General features: G+C 45.6%; 1 protein-coding gene across 6 annotated transcripts in view; it reads left to right on the forward strand.

Moving 5' to 3' along the window:
• The first annotated feature begins 3,581 nt into the window (after positions 1-3,581).
• The window catches only part of drosha (drosha ribonuclease III), a 75,409-nt gene continuing 61,387 nt past the window's right edge, over positions 3,582-17,603 (forward strand). For 3 of the 6 annotated variants that reach the window (XR_012949433.1, XR_012949434.1, XM_076080803.1), the window contains exons 1-14: positions 3,608-3,780; positions 4,335-5,187; positions 5,271-5,339; positions 6,205-6,508; positions 7,752-7,914; positions 8,837-8,997; positions 10,296-10,376; positions 11,063-11,149; positions 11,324-11,410; positions 13,194-13,265; positions 13,579-13,660; positions 14,011-14,079; positions 15,186-15,355; positions 16,929-17,053. Coding sequence is in view for 4 of the 6 variants with exons in the window: in XM_076080803.1 (XP_075936918.1) it covers positions 4,337-5,187; positions 5,271-5,339; positions 6,205-6,508; positions 7,752-7,914; positions 8,837-8,997; positions 10,296-10,376; positions 11,063-11,149; positions 11,324-11,410; positions 13,194-13,265; positions 13,579-13,660; positions 14,011-14,079; positions 15,186-15,355; positions 16,929-17,053 (2,321 nt within the window). In the remaining 2 variants the exon portion in view is untranslated. Of the gene's footprint in view, positions 3,781-4,334; positions 5,188-5,270; positions 5,340-6,204; positions 6,509-7,751; positions 7,915-8,836; positions 8,998-10,295; positions 10,377-11,062; positions 11,150-11,323; positions 11,411-13,193; positions 13,266-13,578; positions 13,661-14,010; positions 14,080-15,185; positions 15,356-16,928; positions 17,054-17,603 lie in introns of all 6 variants that reach the window. The other 3 variants (XM_076080807.1, XM_076080806.1, XM_076080805.1) reach the window with 3 other exon arrangements.

Below are 17,603 nucleotides of genomic sequence, written 5' to 3' on the forward strand. Positions count from 1 at the left end.
CTTATCTGCAGGTATTTTCATGCTCATGAACTTCAAACTTCAAAATGTCCCTCAAGGAGACATGTACCAACCAGGAAGAGACTCAAAATGACCACAAAGAAACATAAAACGCAGAAACAAAGAGACATAAAAAGTCTCCAAAGAGACCGAAACAAAGCTGGAGGGCTGGAGCCGATCCCAGCTGACATTGGGCGAAGGCAGGGTGCACCCTGGACAGGTCGCCAGACTATCGCAGGGCAGCAGAGATACAGCCAAAGGTTTTTATAGATGGATATGGACTGATTGCTGATTGAATACTTGTGCAGAGGAGATTCACACAGGTACATTAGCAATTCATAATTATGCTTTTGATTTCTATGAGCCCAAGTTCACTGGGAAAAGGTGTCATCAGGCTTACACTGCGGCTCCATGAGGTCTCATTGTATCCGCATTCACACCGACCTCTTCAAGGTCACTTCCACACACAGTTCCCCACAGCGCTGAAATGACACTTCTATTCTACCCAACGCGACCACGCTGAGCTGTTGACAATGATACATGATATGATTATTTAGCTTTACAATTATACTTAATGGAGGCGATGCATGTGTCCTCCAGCTACTACATGTAGAAAATATGCAGCTATAGAATAAAACTATGAATCTAGTTTTTAATCAACTCTTAAGCAAATTAAAAAAACATATTTATAATGTGGAATGTGAGGTTAATTTTCTCCGACTGTCTGCAGACGACAGATCAGATGCTAACAGTTGAACCTGTCGATTGAATCCTCCTGAGAAACCTTCACTGGCTCAGCCTTCCTTCTGTTACATTACTCTCCGCTTCCACGCTGTATCATTCAAACTTTTGCTTTTTTTTCCAGCTGAAATGAATTGACATCGGGGGAAGTAACGTGTATGTTCATGCTCAATAGGTGCAACATGTTTGTCAGCTCAAGAGGGGAAATGCAGTGCGCCTTTTGTTCTCTCTCAATGCCTCACTCTCCAGAGATGTTGTTTCAAAGCCCTGTTATAATGCAAGGTCATCACTCTGGGTATTTAATAGATTCTCTTTTTATCGGGTTCTGCGTAATCGTGTGGGATCCATTAGAGCTCATGAATCTTGTGATGTGACACTTTGCTATTTAGGATCGGTGGCAATTAAATGTTACATTTAGAGCCAAAAGACCTAACTTCTCATGCAGCTCCTGGTGTCCCACACACATTCTGTGAGTTACTAAAACACAGAACGGGGTGTTTATCTGCTAAAGGGGGCGGTGCACAATCAGGTTGAGAAGTGACATTTACTGAGCCCATCCCTGCGAGTTTTGTCATTATTAATATTTAAAAACACATGTAAGGTGATGCCGGGTGTGGCACATCTCTGGAGAAAGAGAAAAATCAGCTTCTTTCTCATTCTCTTTCTTTTTTCTTTTCAGAGGGAGAGAGGGCGCGACCGGCACAAGGGCAGAGAATATTAATGCTGCTCAACCTGAAGTGAATCATAATGAAGTTCTGCTGACCATCAGACATCTCAGGTGAAAAATATATGAAAATATATCATCTGTGCCATGTATGATGAGAAGGAAAAGTATGGAATTTATAGTAGTTGATGATGACTGGAGTCATGTGAATTACAGTGGCAAGTAAAAGACCTTTGTGTCATTTCTAAGGTACAGTGGTTTGTTAAAAGGGTTATTTATCAAAATTATAAAATACAGACAGTTTTTGAACTGCAAGTACTACAAAAACGTAAGCACAAACTGCCTTCAATCTAAGTATGTGGACTCTTGTACTCCAAAGTCCTACTATTCATTTGCATAATTTCCTGCGATAGAGATTCCGTGGATTTATAGTCAGCATTTATCTCTCCTTACATTAGTTTTTATTAGTGGTGGCGGAGTCCGCCATCACCGCAGGGATTCAGAATGTACGAGGGGAAAGTTTCATCGTGACAATTCTGCAATTTTAGTGCTTTTCTGTGTGAGAGTAAACTTATCTTTGTGATTTGGACTGGTGGTCAGTAAGATTATTCTGAAATTATTACTTAAACCCATTTTATAGACGACACAATTAATTGATTCATTGACAATTGATCGTGAAAATACGTGTTTTGAGTGTGTTGGATGATGTCAGTGCTCTCGGAAAACCATTTATTTGTGTTGAAACAGTAAAAGTTTGTACCGTAACATTTGCCACAATGTTTTAAGCACATGAAAACCAAACCATGAAAAACAGCTTCAGCCCAAAAGTGAAAGGAAAAAAAGTGTTTTTCCACAGTTTCTCCAGAGCTGTAGGGGTTTAGTGGTCGGAACAAAATAATGTCCTCGAGCAAACCTGTGTGGGCTACTGCACTCTAACCTCGCTCCTCCACACTGATGCATCCTTCGATAAAGTGCAGCGCATAACATCAGGGCAGGGGGCACATCAATGCTGCCACGCACAGGGTAACAACTGGGCTGTGGGCCATGTATTCACACCAACAGCTCCTGAGAAAGGGTCCGATCAATACGGAGCAGAACAGGTTCCCCGGTCACAAGCATGGAGACGTTGCATGGATTGAAGCCAAAGTGTTCCCCGGGTTATTAAAGAATGCAATAACACAGTTCGGCCTCAAGAAATGAATGTACTATGTTGGTGCCTCTGCCTCTTTCATGATGGAAATGATGTGTGATATGTTTCCATGGGGATGGTGGGCTAATTCACTGTGATGCAATCGTTTTTATAAGAAACTCTGCTGCTCTCTAGTGGACGCATTCCACAAGTGCAACGTTTTAAAAATGCATTTATGAGTTTTATTTCATAAAACAGTGTCAAACTGTATTACTGTACACAAGACATACGATACGTTTAAAAAAAAAAACGGCTAAAAGTAAGATGTTTAAGAACACATACAAATTAGATACAATCAAGTCAAATCCAAACAGGTATATTTAACATTATTCCTCAATTTTGCCAAAGAAATCAGGAAAAATACCTCATATTCTTAAGAATGCAAAGAGCTGCTGTTCCAGAAACAAATCCTTTCCATTTGTAGCTAATGAGATGAGAACCTTAACCCGTAGGCTTTCATCAACTATTAATGTAAAAGGTATCCACACTTGACAGTCTTAAATGAATTAACCCCTAATGTTTTACTACAAGCATTCCTCAGTTTACAGTTATTAAACACAATGTGTTTCTCTGCACAATTGTGGATTTATTTTAGATTTAAAATGCTTCACCTTTATTATATATCTGCACAGAAATTGTAATGGCATAACATAGCTACATGACACATTAATTACAAATTAAAGGTGAGAAAATAGAAGCAGGTGTTTAGGGTACATGCAAATAAATTAAAGCTACTGTTTACCTGCAGACTTTTGACACATTAAACACATTTGAGGAAGAAAAAAGCAAATGCATGTCACGCAGTAACACTTTATGAAAACATCAGTATGTCTAAATAATAATAACCATCCAGATTACAGTAATATAACATGATACAGCGGGTTGTTTGTGCGCTCTGCTGGTGCTCCCGCCTCTCCAGCCCGGTGAGAAACTACCGGTATTTCATTGGCCAACGACAGGATCGCTGAATGTGATTGGTCCATCCTTGTTCCTCTCTCTAATCTGTCCGACAGGAAACACGGCCGCTCCGAAAGCGTGGTACCCAACAGATAACGCGTCGAATTGCTAAAAGCTTCATGTAACTACGTTGCTCTGTTTAAGACAATTTACGTAATTTTAGATTATTGAAGCAGTAGTGAAGACGGAATGATACGCCTGATTCGCTAGCGCTCCTTTTATTTTTTTAAAGGTAATTTGTTCAACTTGTACGCTGTCATTGTATGCTAGCAGGCTTGCTAGCATGTTAGCACCGGGTAGCCAGTGTAACCTATCTGCTGCTCTTAGCTCAAACGTAGTACTAACGTTAATATTCACCCAGGGTGACTACTTCCTCTTCTAACACTAACATTTAGTCAGTTACTCTGTGCGTTTGATGGAAAATGACATATGTTGTGGCTAACAGTAGCTAGCTAATGATGCTAAACGGCTGCATCAGTGCAAGCCCGTTTAACGGTGTTCTGCTTGCTTATGATACGCCGGTATAACAGGCAGCTAACGTTACACGTAAACGAAGAACTAACGATTAATACTGTCGCTTAGTGAGTTAGTTTTGTTTTAGGTATCATTGATATCATCATATCTTCAATAAAGACATGAGAACAAAATACTAATGTACAAAAACACATAGTAAGTCACCTTTGCGGTGTTTCCCAAACATCAACCAAGAAGAGTCGAATAAAACGTTGTTTACTTTAAGGTTCAGGTTTGTTTCATGTCGTGTAACTTGATTATTTTTGTCCACAGTCATGTCTTTCCATCAGGACCGAGGCAGCTCCAGAGGAGGAGTCCCTCCAGGCCAGCACGGCTCCCCTCAGAACTATCGACCCTCCAACCTGAGGCCGCCACCTCCCCAGCCTCCTGTTCCCCAGTACCACTACGATCCTCAGGCTCCTCCCAGTTCCAGCTACCATGGAAACAGCGGCTATATGCCTCCGCGCTCTGACTTCATGCACTACCCTCCGCCGGCGCCGTCCCCGACTCCCAGTTCTCTCAACCAGTGCCCGGTGCGCCCGCCTTTCCCCAAGCCCCCCGTCCGGCAGGGCTTCCTCGAACCCCCGCCTAACTTTCCCCCTCCTCCCCTCCCCAGCTCCACAGGGGGTCCCACGTCAGGGTCCCAGGTGTCCGCTCAGAATGCCTACCACCCTTACATGATGCCTCCTGTGCCCCCACCACCAATACCACACCCGTCCATGCCACCCCCCATAGCTTCACAGTCTATGAGCTACCACTCTCCATACTCCATGAACTACCCCCGTCCTCCTCACCCTCCTTTCCCTCCTCCCACCTTCAGCCCTGGCTACACTCAGAGCGCCGGCTCGTTCAAACCAGACCACAGCTTCAGGCACGGGGGGCAATACAAGTACGAGAAGCCCACGGACACCAGGAGGTCTCCGGAGAGAGGGTACCGCCCCGATGACCACAGGCAGAAGGGCTATGGCTACGGTAACCCCGATAGGCATAAAATGGAATTTCCCGGAGAGAGGAAGGACCGCGGGAGGAGTCCAGACAAGCGCGGCAGGCCGGAGGGGGGGCGGTACAGGTCTGAGTACGACCGAGGCCGGTCCTCCCCCAGACACAGGAGCCGGGATCGTAGCAGGTACGAACATGGCAGTAACTCTCCTAGCTGGGATCTGTCTGTGAAATGATTCATTTCTTACCACCGTGCGTGTTTGTTCACAGGGAGCGGTATCGCCACAGAGAAAGTCGGAGATCCCAGTCGCCCGACAGGCACAGAAAGAGGCCTCGCAGGTACACATGCAGTCCAGTATTTGTCTCACAAGAACTCTAAAACAGCTTCAGATTATTGCAACACGTTTTGCCTCTGGTTCTCTTTACGGTTAAGTTCAGTAAGTATAGAATTTATATTGTTTTTGGGTCCTAAAAACAAAATTCAGCATCAGATGCGATACTGAAGGACGTGCACTTTTAACGTTCTACTGTTCACACCATATACTATACTGAACAGACTACTTGCTGGTATATTAGGACTCATTGTACTTCATTGTTCATTGCCTCGGCCAAGGAGCTCATGTTTTCGGTTTGTTTGTTTCTCCAGCGGGATTACCGTAAAAACGACCTGATTTTCACGAAACTTAGTGGAAGGGTGTAGCAGGGCCAAGGAAGAACCCGCCAGAGTTATACTAATTATGGTAATTAGGGCGTCAGAGCACCCGAAACTCTCTCACAAAGCTCCTCCAGAGGCACTACATGTGTTTTCACAGGCTGAATGATCAACAGTAAGCTCTGCCAGGAGAAATAGTCAACCAATTCTTGGCCTTTGGTTGCCATCAGTGGCAACTGCTCTTTGACATAAAGAAGGGAGAGCAAACAGAAAAACATGCACCACAGTGTCTTCATCTGTTAGAGGCAGAATTCACCTGTCTCAGCAAAACAAGCCTGTTCTTCAGCGTGGTGACAACTTAAAAAAGTTCCTTGTTGAGCCCTGCGGCTTCTCTTTTGATAACTTTGTAGCTCACATTTTTCAATTAGCGCTTGGAGCTGCCTCAGGTGTCACCATGCGACCTTCTCTTGGTCCTTTGGTCACATGATAACCAGTGTTCATAACCTCTTTTTTTAAAATCTATTTTGTATTTTTCTGGTCCGTGCTTCGCAGTCGGTCCACGAGCAGAGAAAGGAAGCGTGGTCGCTGGGAAGAGGAGAAGGACAGACGGTCGGAGAGCTCCTCCGGCCTGGGCAGCAGAGAGCGCAGCTACTCCTCCATCAGGAGCAGAGAGTCCGAGGAGTCCTTCGCTGAGAGAGAGCGAGAGAGGGAGCGGGACCGAGAGAAGGAGAAGGAGAAGGAGAAAGAGAAGGAGAAGGGGGATGACGAGAAGGAGGAAGAAGAGCTGCTGAAACCTGCCTGGATCCGCTGCACTCATGCTGAGAACAACTACTCCAATGACCCCATGGACCAAGTGGTACTGTTGGCACTTACGTCTTAATGAATGAATTGTTTGTTGTAATATCTTATTATTATACCCTCTTGTGAGCGTTTCAGACTTTAACTATAGCCATCAAGATGTCTTTTTTGAACAGAAATGACCTGTTTTAATTCACGTCATTTAACAAAGAGCTCATTAACACTGAGCACAGACCTGTTTGATATAGTTTCACCCATCTGACTGGCAAACGAAGCATCAATTTAGTCTTTAACGTTGGTGTTAAAGAGTGGAGCTTCAGTCTTTCAGGTCATAGCGAGCACCTAAAAGACGACTCGTCACAATCTGTCCTTTGAAATGCTTTTCTCATGTCTTTGAACTCCCTTTGCTTCTCTAAAGCTCTGACCTTTACCAGTGCTTGCTTCATGCTGTCATCAGCTGTTTATTTATTTATTATTGACACAAATGACACATTCTGCCCGAGACCCGACCTGTTCTGCTGTGGCAGTGAGGACGCTACCTGTGTGAGTTACTATAGCTGTTCCCACAAGAGTGCAGCATAGAGAGGGCAGAATGCCCAAACGCTCTCTTGATATATTTAAATGCAGATTCATTTGTTTGGTGTCCTGGTTGTTAGTAGCAGCACTTGGTTGGGTTCTAGATGGTCGGGTCTCTGAGGTCGATGGAGAATACTTCAGAGTGATTTTAGTCAGTGGTTGTAACGTAACCTCTCTGATCCTGTACACCATGACCAGCTTTGCAAAGTGTCGGTAACATTCTAAGGGAAGTTAAGCTCTGGAATTTGGGGATTTTTCTTTCTTAATGTTTTCAATATAAAAGGCATACTTTTTATTAATTAACACGCTTAAAAATACTTAAATTGTACCGTTTAATACTTCTATAAGAGCTTATGATGGGGATGATTTTTGGGAGAATAGGGGGAGTCAGCGAATGATTTCTGTTCTAATAAAGTTCAATACAATGTTAAATGAGTCCACTCCTTTTTTTAAGTTCAACTCAACAGAAGATATGATCTGGTAAAAGGTTTGTTTGTTTCATGGTAAATACATTTTATTCCTGTTGTGTCCCTTTATTTTCCATGGAAAGTTTCTATCTTGAATTTTGAAATATTGCAAAACACTAGCAGTGACATGATTATAGCTTGCTTCATAGAGCAGCCATTGGTGCGCACTATAACGCATGTGTACTTCTGTGTGGTACCATTGGGGCTTCTATCTGCTCGTGATCTATCTAAATGTTTGTTTTAATTCCGTGTGTTCAGGGAGACTCCACGGTGGTGGGCACCAGTAAACTGCGGGGCCTGTACGAGCGCTTTGAGGAGGAGCTGGGGAGGAGACAGGAGAGAGCCAAGTCTGCCCGGCCCATGTGGGACCCGCCCAAGACCAAACTAGATGAGGATCCAGGTGTGCAGTCCTGCAAACCTAGTTGGGTATAATGTAAAATAATCTGTGTTGATTGAAAATGTCTGACAGCTGTAGAGTGGTCCCTGAAGCCGACCTGTACCTGGTCTTTCTCGTGTTTTTTGCTACATTTGTAAGCTTGTAAGTTGTTCTGTTTAAGAGCAGCGACTGAATAACAATGTGCAAACAGTTAACACATCTGTCGCCAATCTTTTGTAATTGATATGAGTCTTCTCAGCGTTCGGCTGAGGCAGAGATTAAGTTCAGTGTTGATGATGTTATCAGCTGCCTGCTTGGTTGTCTCTTTCGGTGCTGCAACAATATGAATCTCAGGGAGATCTAATTTGCCAAACATGTTGCTCCGAGAGCCGACTTCACAATCGAGCGCTCGAGCTAATAGAACCCGCTGATAAGACTTGAAGACTTTGCTTAGCTGAGAAGCACAAACTGTACAGCTGACTGGTTAATTATAATCCTCATTTTGTTTGCGAGGTTTCGTTTCAGTGAGGGGAAAAAAGTGAGAGAAATAAAGAAAACACGAGTGCCAGATGTCAGCGCTGGCAACTGTAGTGCTCCTTTAATCCCGTCAACGCTTTTCAGTCTGCATTTGGCTAGAAATCATAATGAAGAAGAATATTTAAACGATGAATTGGTAAATCACGCTCAGCTTTTTTTGTCCCATAAAGAAACCCGGAGAACATTCAAATACGGTAACAGATCTGAAACTTTTTGCTGTTTCACCAGCATTGTGTGGATAATTATTCACATTTGGGAACACTTGGACGGATAGCTTTACTGACACTAAATGTTGTATAATACCTTCGGAGGGCACAGCTGAGCCGGGGAGCTTAACCACTGAACCCTCTCCGGCTCACCGCGTTGTGTTTCAGTTGTCAGCTCTTTGACGCTGCCGTGATTAAACACCTTTTTTTTTTTGCACTTTCAGACGACAGCAGCAGCGAGTCAGACTGTGAGTCAGACGGCGAAGGAAGCACCTGCTCCAGCAGCTCTGACTCCGACGTTTTTGACGTCATCGCTGAGATCAAGAGGAAGAAAGCTCACCCCGACCGCCTGCACGAGGAGCTGTGGTACAACGACCCGGGGCAGGTCGGTCTCACTTATTATGATTGTGACAAAACCAAATTCATCTCCAGTTGTTTCACGACAATCAAATGACTACTTTGGGTACTAACGTGAATACAAGTGGTCTCATTGGATCCTCAGAGTTCTACTCCACTTTAGACCAGGCGAAAAAACCTGCATGTTTTTTGCTCTAAACTACATGAGATTAGCAATAATGAAGCTGAGTATGAATACGGCCGTTCCAGGGTTTCCCTCGCCTAAATGTATTCTACCTTTGGAACAATATTTAGCCCTCTTCCCCGGTATCTTCACTCTAGTTTTACCACTGAGCCCTCCACAGCCTCTGAGAGGCAGTATGCGTTTAAGTTGGAGAACAGAGACCATCCGAAACAATCCCTGAAGCTCTTTGAAGCTCTTCTGTATATTTGTGCCATAACGTTGCCCATCGCAACCTTGGTATCATGATTTAGGGCAGTGGCAGGCAAATGGCTCCCCTCGGGGCAGATCCACTCCTTCAGCAAAAACATTGGGCCCCCTGACGACAGCTCAAATCTTCTCTTTTCATACTTTTTTTCCCCCCACAAAATGAACCGATAACTGTAGATAATAAAGCTGCAAATCCTAATAAACATGTCCTCGTAACATCTTATATTGCCGCTGCATGAAGCAGCTACTGTATCTCATTCTGCACCACGACATCTGAGCAGTGCATGCTGTTCAGATGAAGTCTAATAAACTCGCCAGATGATAAACAAATAGATAATATAAACCACGTCAGTTAAATGAACACAGATTTAATTCTTTAACAGAAATAATGCCAATAAAAACAATATTTTAACACCGTTCTTCTTCCCCCTGCGTAGCGAGTCGGCTGCAGATTCACCTCACGATGCAACACTTTCTCATGTATTTTTCCACTCTTATTGCATTTGCAGCAACACCTGATTGAGAACACCAAGTCCAGGTCCTTCTGTCTGAGCTTTTGAAACCATTTTGACTAAATATTGGAAATCACTTCCTTCAGTAGACGAGGCGGTTCGAGGTCTGATATCTGAGTACGTGATTGGAAAAGTGTTCGAAGAGTTTGTTTACCCCGTTTGTAAAGAATGAATGAGCCCCATCAAAAGAAAATCGGCGGTCAATATAATCTTTCTGTGCCGTGAGTTTAGCTTCACATTGCCCAGACGCTATTAACTCCACACTCAGAAGTAAAGGTCAGGAGAGTAGTAAAGGTTGTGAGAAGTGGAACGCTCTGCAGCCCCCGCCTTACACACAGCAAGTGAAGCACTTGTGTCTGATTTACGTATTTTCTGTCCGTCCAGATGAATGATGGTCCCTTGTGTAAGTGCAGTGCCAAGGCCAGACGTACGGGGATCCGCCACAGCATCTACCCGGGGGAGGAGGTACGACGCGCCGTGCATACATCACCCTTTCATAACCTTCAAGTTGTGCCACAGAGGGGCAAGGACGTCAGTCTCGGCAGCTTAAAATGCCTTCTCTATACAGGCACCGTTTTCCATTGCATTAAAGGAGATTTTATCATCCCGAAAGAGTCAAATGATGATGTTACATGTACATTGCTGTAAGAATCTGACAGGGCAGTTGATCTGAACCAGTGACTCATCGATTATTTTTGCCAGGCGCTGAGATTTCTGGTTTTCATAACTCACTTTCTGGCCTTCCTCTGTTCTGGAACAAAAAAACCTCCCACAGAGATGCTTCTTCAACTGAACAGCTCCACACATTTCCTTTATTCATCATCAGCGTGATATCACTCCTTGAGCTAACTATTTCTATTTAAGGAGAAAAGGGAGGAGGTGAAGCCAGCCTGTGTTAAGTACATTAACATCCCCAGTTAGAGATGGTAGACTTGTGCTCACTACATGAACAGGGCCTGTCCCCTTGTTAGTTGATTAGTTGACTAAGTGCTTGTTACGCTCTTGACTGACCAGGAAATTCTCAGTCAATTAATTGTTTTGTATGGGTTCACACAGTATATGGGAGATGTGACTGCATTCATTCAGAGCATGTCAGTTAGGATGAAAGAGGATGAGCAACGCGTCACTTTATGAGTTTGTGTTCCTCTCAGCCCGAGAAACCGTGTCGTCCAATGAACAACAACGCAGGGAGACTGTTCCACTACAGGATCACTGTGTCTCCTCCCACCAACTTCCTGGTACGTCTCTTTAGTCAACAGCCTGAAATGAGAAAAGCTGCTGATCCGATACAATACAACGTGTGTTATCTGTGCCGTGAAATCCTGATTTCTCCGGAGCATTTGTGGGTTTTGTTTTATGTTTCATACACATTGTTTTCCACTGCACCATACCGAAGCTGCTGTGTGTTTCAGACCGACAGGCCGACGGTGATCGAGTACGATGACCACGAGTACCTGTTTGAAGGCTTCTCTCTTTTCTCCCACAAGCCTCTCACCAACGTAAGCCTGCCGTCACTCCTCCCTGTTATGTCCTGTTACTTTTAATATTTAATGCCATCTTTATTATTTATATGCAGTTCCTTTGATATTGCGTTTGGGGGGCAGATGTCAACCTGAGTTTTCTTGACTGTTTTATTAAAAAGCGTCGTGTTAAATCCCACAAAATGAATGAGAAGTTTTACAGGGTTGTTTACAACTTCTTCTCTTTACCCTCAGAGTCATTTCAAGTAAAACTATGTACTGTACTCCGTTAAACTGATTCAGTTATCATTTTGAAATAGCACGAGAGGTACCGGATCCGCGCAGATAAAAACCAAGAGCGACTGGATCCCATTCCTGCACTTATCATATATATATGTATATCATATCATGAAGATGTTCCCATGAATATCTTTCTCTTCTTATTAGTTTCAGCTCTATATCCTCGTGCTGGTATTCCACCCACGTCCATTGTGGATTCTGCAGCAGCAGGTCCATGATGGTTTAATTAGCTCTCTCCACACTGCCCAGTCAGCTCTGCACCGGCCACATGTGACCCCCATCCTCCTCCTACTGGCCTATTAAAGCGGGCCACATATAGTTTAAGCCATCGTTAGAGTGGAAAAATAAAAATCCTCTCCTCCTTTAACTCCACTCTCTTCAAAAAAGAGAAAAAAACAACTTCAAATCGGCTTTTGGCTCCGGGGGCGGCTTCTTTGTTGCCCGGACAAAGCCCTCCTCCTCTCTCCCTGCGCTGACCTTGTCGCAGAGTCCCCCTCTCTGGCCTTTGAAGGCCCCTCAGTGACGGTCAAACATTAGAGAGGTCGGGACTTGAAAAGGGAGCCTCTCTTCCTGTAGCCGCCTGAGCTGAGCGCCAGACTTTTATTCTAAGGAGGACGTTTAAAAGGGAAGGAGAAATCGATAGGGGACCACCAAAACCCCCGCGTCTAGATGTACATGCATGCGTGTGTCTGTCAGCTGTCTTGCGTGTGTCTTTTCTTTTCCCTGCAAGTTTGAATAATGAACTACTCGGTCAATATCCGTCTAGCTTGAAAAAGAGCCCCGAGGATTAGTCATGATTTGAACTGGATAATTTAAGCAGCCCTTGTTAAAAGCGAGGGTAAACGCTTCGTGGCAGTGTGGGGATTTAAACCCTCGAAGCGTGGCGATATTAGCCCCCTGCTAGTTAGCCGTCGGGATGGGCAAGAACCAATGCGGCGGCTCCCAGGTTAATCTCTTAAAATGGACCCCCGCGCTCCGACAACGTAACTAGGGAGATTAAACACGGAGGAGCCGGCTTATCTATTTAGTGAGATTTTAGTTACTTCATTTTCAAGAGGTGTGTGTGTGTGTGTGTGTGTGTGTGTGTGTGTGTGTGTGTGTGTGTGTGTGTGTGTGTGTGTGTGTGTGTGTGTGTGTGTGTGTGTGTGTGTGTGTGTGTGTGTGTGTGTGTGTGTGTGTGTGTGTGTGTGTGTGTGTGTGTGTGTGTGTGTGTGTGTGTGTGTGTGTGTGTGTGTGTGTGTGTGTGTGTGTGTGCGTGCGTGTGCGTGTGGAGGAATGTGATGCATGGGAGTGAGTGTTTGTACTCGTCCAGGTTTTTCAAATTGACCAAATTTCTTGTGCACGTTACTGAGTCTGTTGAGGGTAGATACTCTATTTATTTACATGACTGTGTGCTCTGTCTTTGGGTGAGCTTGCCTTTTAACGAGTTTCCTCTGAAAAGCTGTAACCTCTGCCTAACGCCGTGGTAATAAGTCGGCCCGTCCTTTCTCCCTCTCGTCCTCTGCTCCTTTCATCATCACAGATCCCATTGTGCCGTGTGATCCGCTTCAACATAGATTACACCATTCACTTCATAGAGGAGATGTCGCCGGAGGTCAGTAAAGCCCGACTTTATCTCGCAGCTCTTCCTCACCCGCTTTTGTTTTTATCTGAAAACGGCTGAGCCACACGTAACCCTCACACCTCGGTGCCCGGGTGAGCGACGGGGCTAATCCTTGTAGAAGAGGGAAAAGAGATTCTTTTTCAACCTGCGGAGATTGATTACATCTATAAAGTGGCTTATGTGATAAAGTTAAAGAACTGGATTTACTTATCAGTCATATATACATTAAGCTGGTCTTTTTTTTGTTGGAGTCTGCTTGTACCGTGTGCTCACATAACACCATCTCTCTCTCTCCCGTGTCCAGAACTACTGTGTCCAAGGCCTGGAGCTGTTTGCCTCCTACTTGTTCCAGGACATTCTGGAGCTGTATGACTGGAACCTGACAGGTACCGCACCATTCCCCAAGTAGTGTAGTCGTGGCAGAGTCCTACTGAGCTCTCACATGCTCATGCATGGGTTCACAAGTATGACATTTGTTTTGATAGTGAAAACTTAAATGAGTGGTAGGGAATGATCTCAAATCACAGCTTGCACGTTGCAGAGATGTTGTACTAACCCCTTCACTCCTGATGCGTATCATGTTTTTATGGGAAGTCCTGAGATGGGCATTTTTGGTTGACATATTTTTTCTCTACAATGAATTTTAATTGGGATGCAAGAAGCAACGTGACTGTGATCATTTCAGCAATAACTTGATACTAAACAAACAACAAAAACACTCTGCTCTTTCCTCCAGGTCCTGACTTTGAGCCCTCTGGATGCCAGCGGTTCCATTTCATGCCCCGGTTTGTCCGATTCCTACCCGGTGAGGCCTGTTTGTGCTTTATTTTGCCATTTGTCTCCCTCTGGTGGTCAGCAGTGACACGGTTCTCGAGTTCAACCGAGCCACAGAGAAAGGGTCTCCGGTAATGTCTCCTCCAAACATTACTGCAGACGCTGGCGTCGATATGTGTGCCGTGTTCTCCCTCAGTGCCCGAGCTGCTGTGCCGCTGCGTGGTATTCATCTTGGATACACACGATGGTGCTGGTGCACTACGATAGCGCAGCGTTGTTTGTTATGACAGCCTCGCCACCTACCTTCTTTCCATCAAAAAACAATTTCTCTCCCACCTCTCGCAATTTAGTCCGCCACAAACGCGTATCTGCCTCTCTTATAAAAATAAAATAATAACTGTCCGACGCAATGCTTCTGATGCGATCTGTGTAAAGAGAGCGAGAGGAGACGGGGAGTTGCAGTGAGGCCATGGTCTGTTTGAAAGTTACAGTGTGTGGGTGTGCGTTTGTTATTGTCTTAATGCATCTGCAGGACTGCGTCTCTGTCCACGGTAAGAACTCGTAAGTGGAGGTCAATCAATTTAGCGTGAGTGTCTATTAAACTGACTCTCTTTGACCCGGTAGGTTGCATCGCCAGCGCCTGGCTGTATTTCTATGCACATGAATCCGTGCGCCTATTTCTCCTAATACAGTTCTCAAATGTTATTCTATACGCGGCATTATGTGCCTCCGTGTGTTGTATGGAATCCGACCTTGCACCCGCTCCTCTGTTTACCTGTGTGCGTTTTCTTGAAGAACGCAGGATTGCGATGCACAGGGGACATTCTCTTCGTGTGAAATATTAGGTCAGAGTTGGCTGAGGTGAGGCGGGGTTGAGATGTTTGTATGAAAACAAAGATTTCCTCCGACATCAGGTCAAGGATTTTGAACAGCGAAAGAGTGCATTGCACGGGAGCTCGGTGAAACACTTTCCCTCCGTGGATCACGGCTTCTTTACAGCCACACAAACTGTGGCTGTAAAGACTCACATTTTTTATTCAATTAACTGTGAATCCCCCAATGAGTTGCCTGTTTTTTTTATGCTCCCCGTACCTGCATTTATTCCGTGTGTGTCTTTGTGTTGATAATGTGTCCCAGATGGTGGGAAGGAGGTGCTGTCCATGCATCAGGTGCTGCTCTACCTGCAGCGCAGCAGCAAGCCGCTGGTCCCCGAGGAGGAGATAGCAGACATGCTGCAGTGGGAGGAGCTGGAGTGGCAGAAATATGCGGAGGAGTGCAAGGGCATGATCGTCACCAACCCGGGCATGGTAAGGCCTCCGCTTCCTCTGTTACGACAGGAGGCGGCCTTGTCTGCTTTCAAGGGCATACCCCCCCCCCCCCCCCCCCAACCCCAGCCCCAGCCCCGACACCGCAGGAATACGGCTGTTCTTGTTAGCCTGTGACATGAGCAACCTCACCTATTATCCCCAAGGGCGTTCGCTGTCATCGCCGTTCGTCGGGCCGAAAGCTTCTATGTCACGGTGAAGTCGGTTAACCTTCTTGTCTGGTATTTTAAAGGATGCGCGGTAATTGTGTCTCGCCAAAGGTGAGGATGTCATCGCCGGCTAAAAGGTTGCATATGAACAGTGGATGTGATTGTGTAACCTTTGGCGTGGGTGAGTTATTGAGTCAACTGCTCTTCCTGGCAGGACTGAATTGTGTCTGTCAGGGTTTCCAGATAGGTGGGTGCATAATAGTCTTCTATAGACTCAAACAGTCTATTAAACAGGCCAGAGACTATCATAGAACCATCTGAGGCTACAATGGTCATGTTCCTTGTCACGCCCGGGTTTTTCTTTTGTGGTCTGTTGGTTATTGTTTATGTAGCTGTTTTGTAAGATTTCCCAGTTTTATGTAAATGCCTAAGGTGACATCTTAAACACCTTGTTTTGTCAAACCACCAGTCCAATATTCAATTTACAATAATACTAAACCGAGAAAAGCATTGAATGATTATCAAAATACATTCTGATTAATTTGCTGTCGATTGAATAAACGATCACAACCCTCACTTTGGGTAAAAGCAGGATGTTCATGGAGGTACTGAATTCAAAAATGTACAATAGCTGCTGCGCTACAATCAATAAAATGTCATTTGTCAGCTCGGGTGGCCCCCTAGGTCACATGCACTACTCCAAATGAATGCTAATCAAACATGCGATGCTCAAGTGATTGTTGGCCACACATGTCAACAACCTCCAAACGGCTGTGGCGCATTAAAGCACGGGTGGAGAAGCAGTAGCCCAGTATATATTAATTAACATCTACTGTATTTTGTGTCTGGCTTGTAAACAAGGCAATCATCAAGCCCTTTCCTTAAAGCCAATCACACCTGATTATGTCGCTTTAAAGGCCAAAACAATGGCGGGCGACCTCTCGCTCTCAAATCAAAGTTTGCTTGCGGGCCGTGACGAGCGAGCGCGTGGTAATGTCGAGGTGAGCCTCCAGCTATCTGCAGCGCGGCTCATCACGCCCCCCCCCCCCCCCCACCACCACCACCACCACCACCACCACCACCACCTTCCTCTGATCTCGCCCAAAACGCCTGATGGGACTAACTGTGATTTGGGAGCCGGCTGAGAACACGTTGCTTGTCAATCTCCTCCCCGATAAGAGCTTCAGAAGTTAGCTCGCCATCCCCGACATCACTTTATCATTTGTTGTGCGCACGCCACAGGCCGAATCTGGGCCTCGCCTTGTTACCGCCCTGTGACAGACGGCCCTCGTGGCGCGGATTATTTGTCTCATATTGGTAGCAGATGATTGAATGATGGCTGCCTTGTAGCTGTACTTGTTTCACACTGTTTACGTGACTCTCCGTACTGACTCCTTTTACCCCAGAAACCCAGCTCGGTGCGCATCGACCAACTGGACCGGGAGCAGTTCAACCCGGACGTCATCACCTTCCCCATCATCGTTCACTTCGGCATCCGGCCTGCTCAGCTCAGCTACGCCGGAGACCCTCAGTAAGACCACACACACACACACAAATGTCGACCACCCATCCAAGCACGGATCCCTCGTTCCCTCTACCCCTTATTCACCGCGGCTCTCCCAGGACGCTGTGACTGCAGACCGCGTCGTATTTTGAAGAGGAAGAGGAGGAGGAGGAGGAGGAGATAGACGGATGGAAATATCTGAGGATGAGAAAACGAGTGGCGTGACATTTTCACATGCATCGTCACGGGTCCCAGGTTTCCGCTGGGCGCCCCTCCGCCCTGGGAGCCCGCCGCGGTTTATGTCTCGTGAATAGTAATGCCACACACGCCACGGGGCTGCAGGAGGGAATACTGTGCTGTGCTGCTGCATAATTAACAAAAAAACTGTGTATTAGAGCATCCGAGCTGCGGTCTCCGAGGTGTTCGGAGAGATGCGACAACACCACGCCAATCAAAACAAACGTCGGTGCGCAACTTGGGTTTTTCCTGCGCTCTGGTTCTAAATTTAAACCTGTGGCTTTGTCTTTCAACCCGGATGTCTGGTCTCGATCACAACTGTCGGGAGGAAAATATCGGT

The sequence above is a fragment of the Anarhichas minor genome, unplaced genomic scaffold (assembly GCF_050575085.1).
Source record: "Anarhichas minor isolate MPS153535 unplaced genomic scaffold, ASM5057508v1 ptg000074l, whole genome shotgun sequence".
Taxonomy (NCBI): Eukaryota; Metazoa; Chordata; class Actinopteri; order Perciformes; family Anarhichadidae; genus Anarhichas; species Anarhichas minor.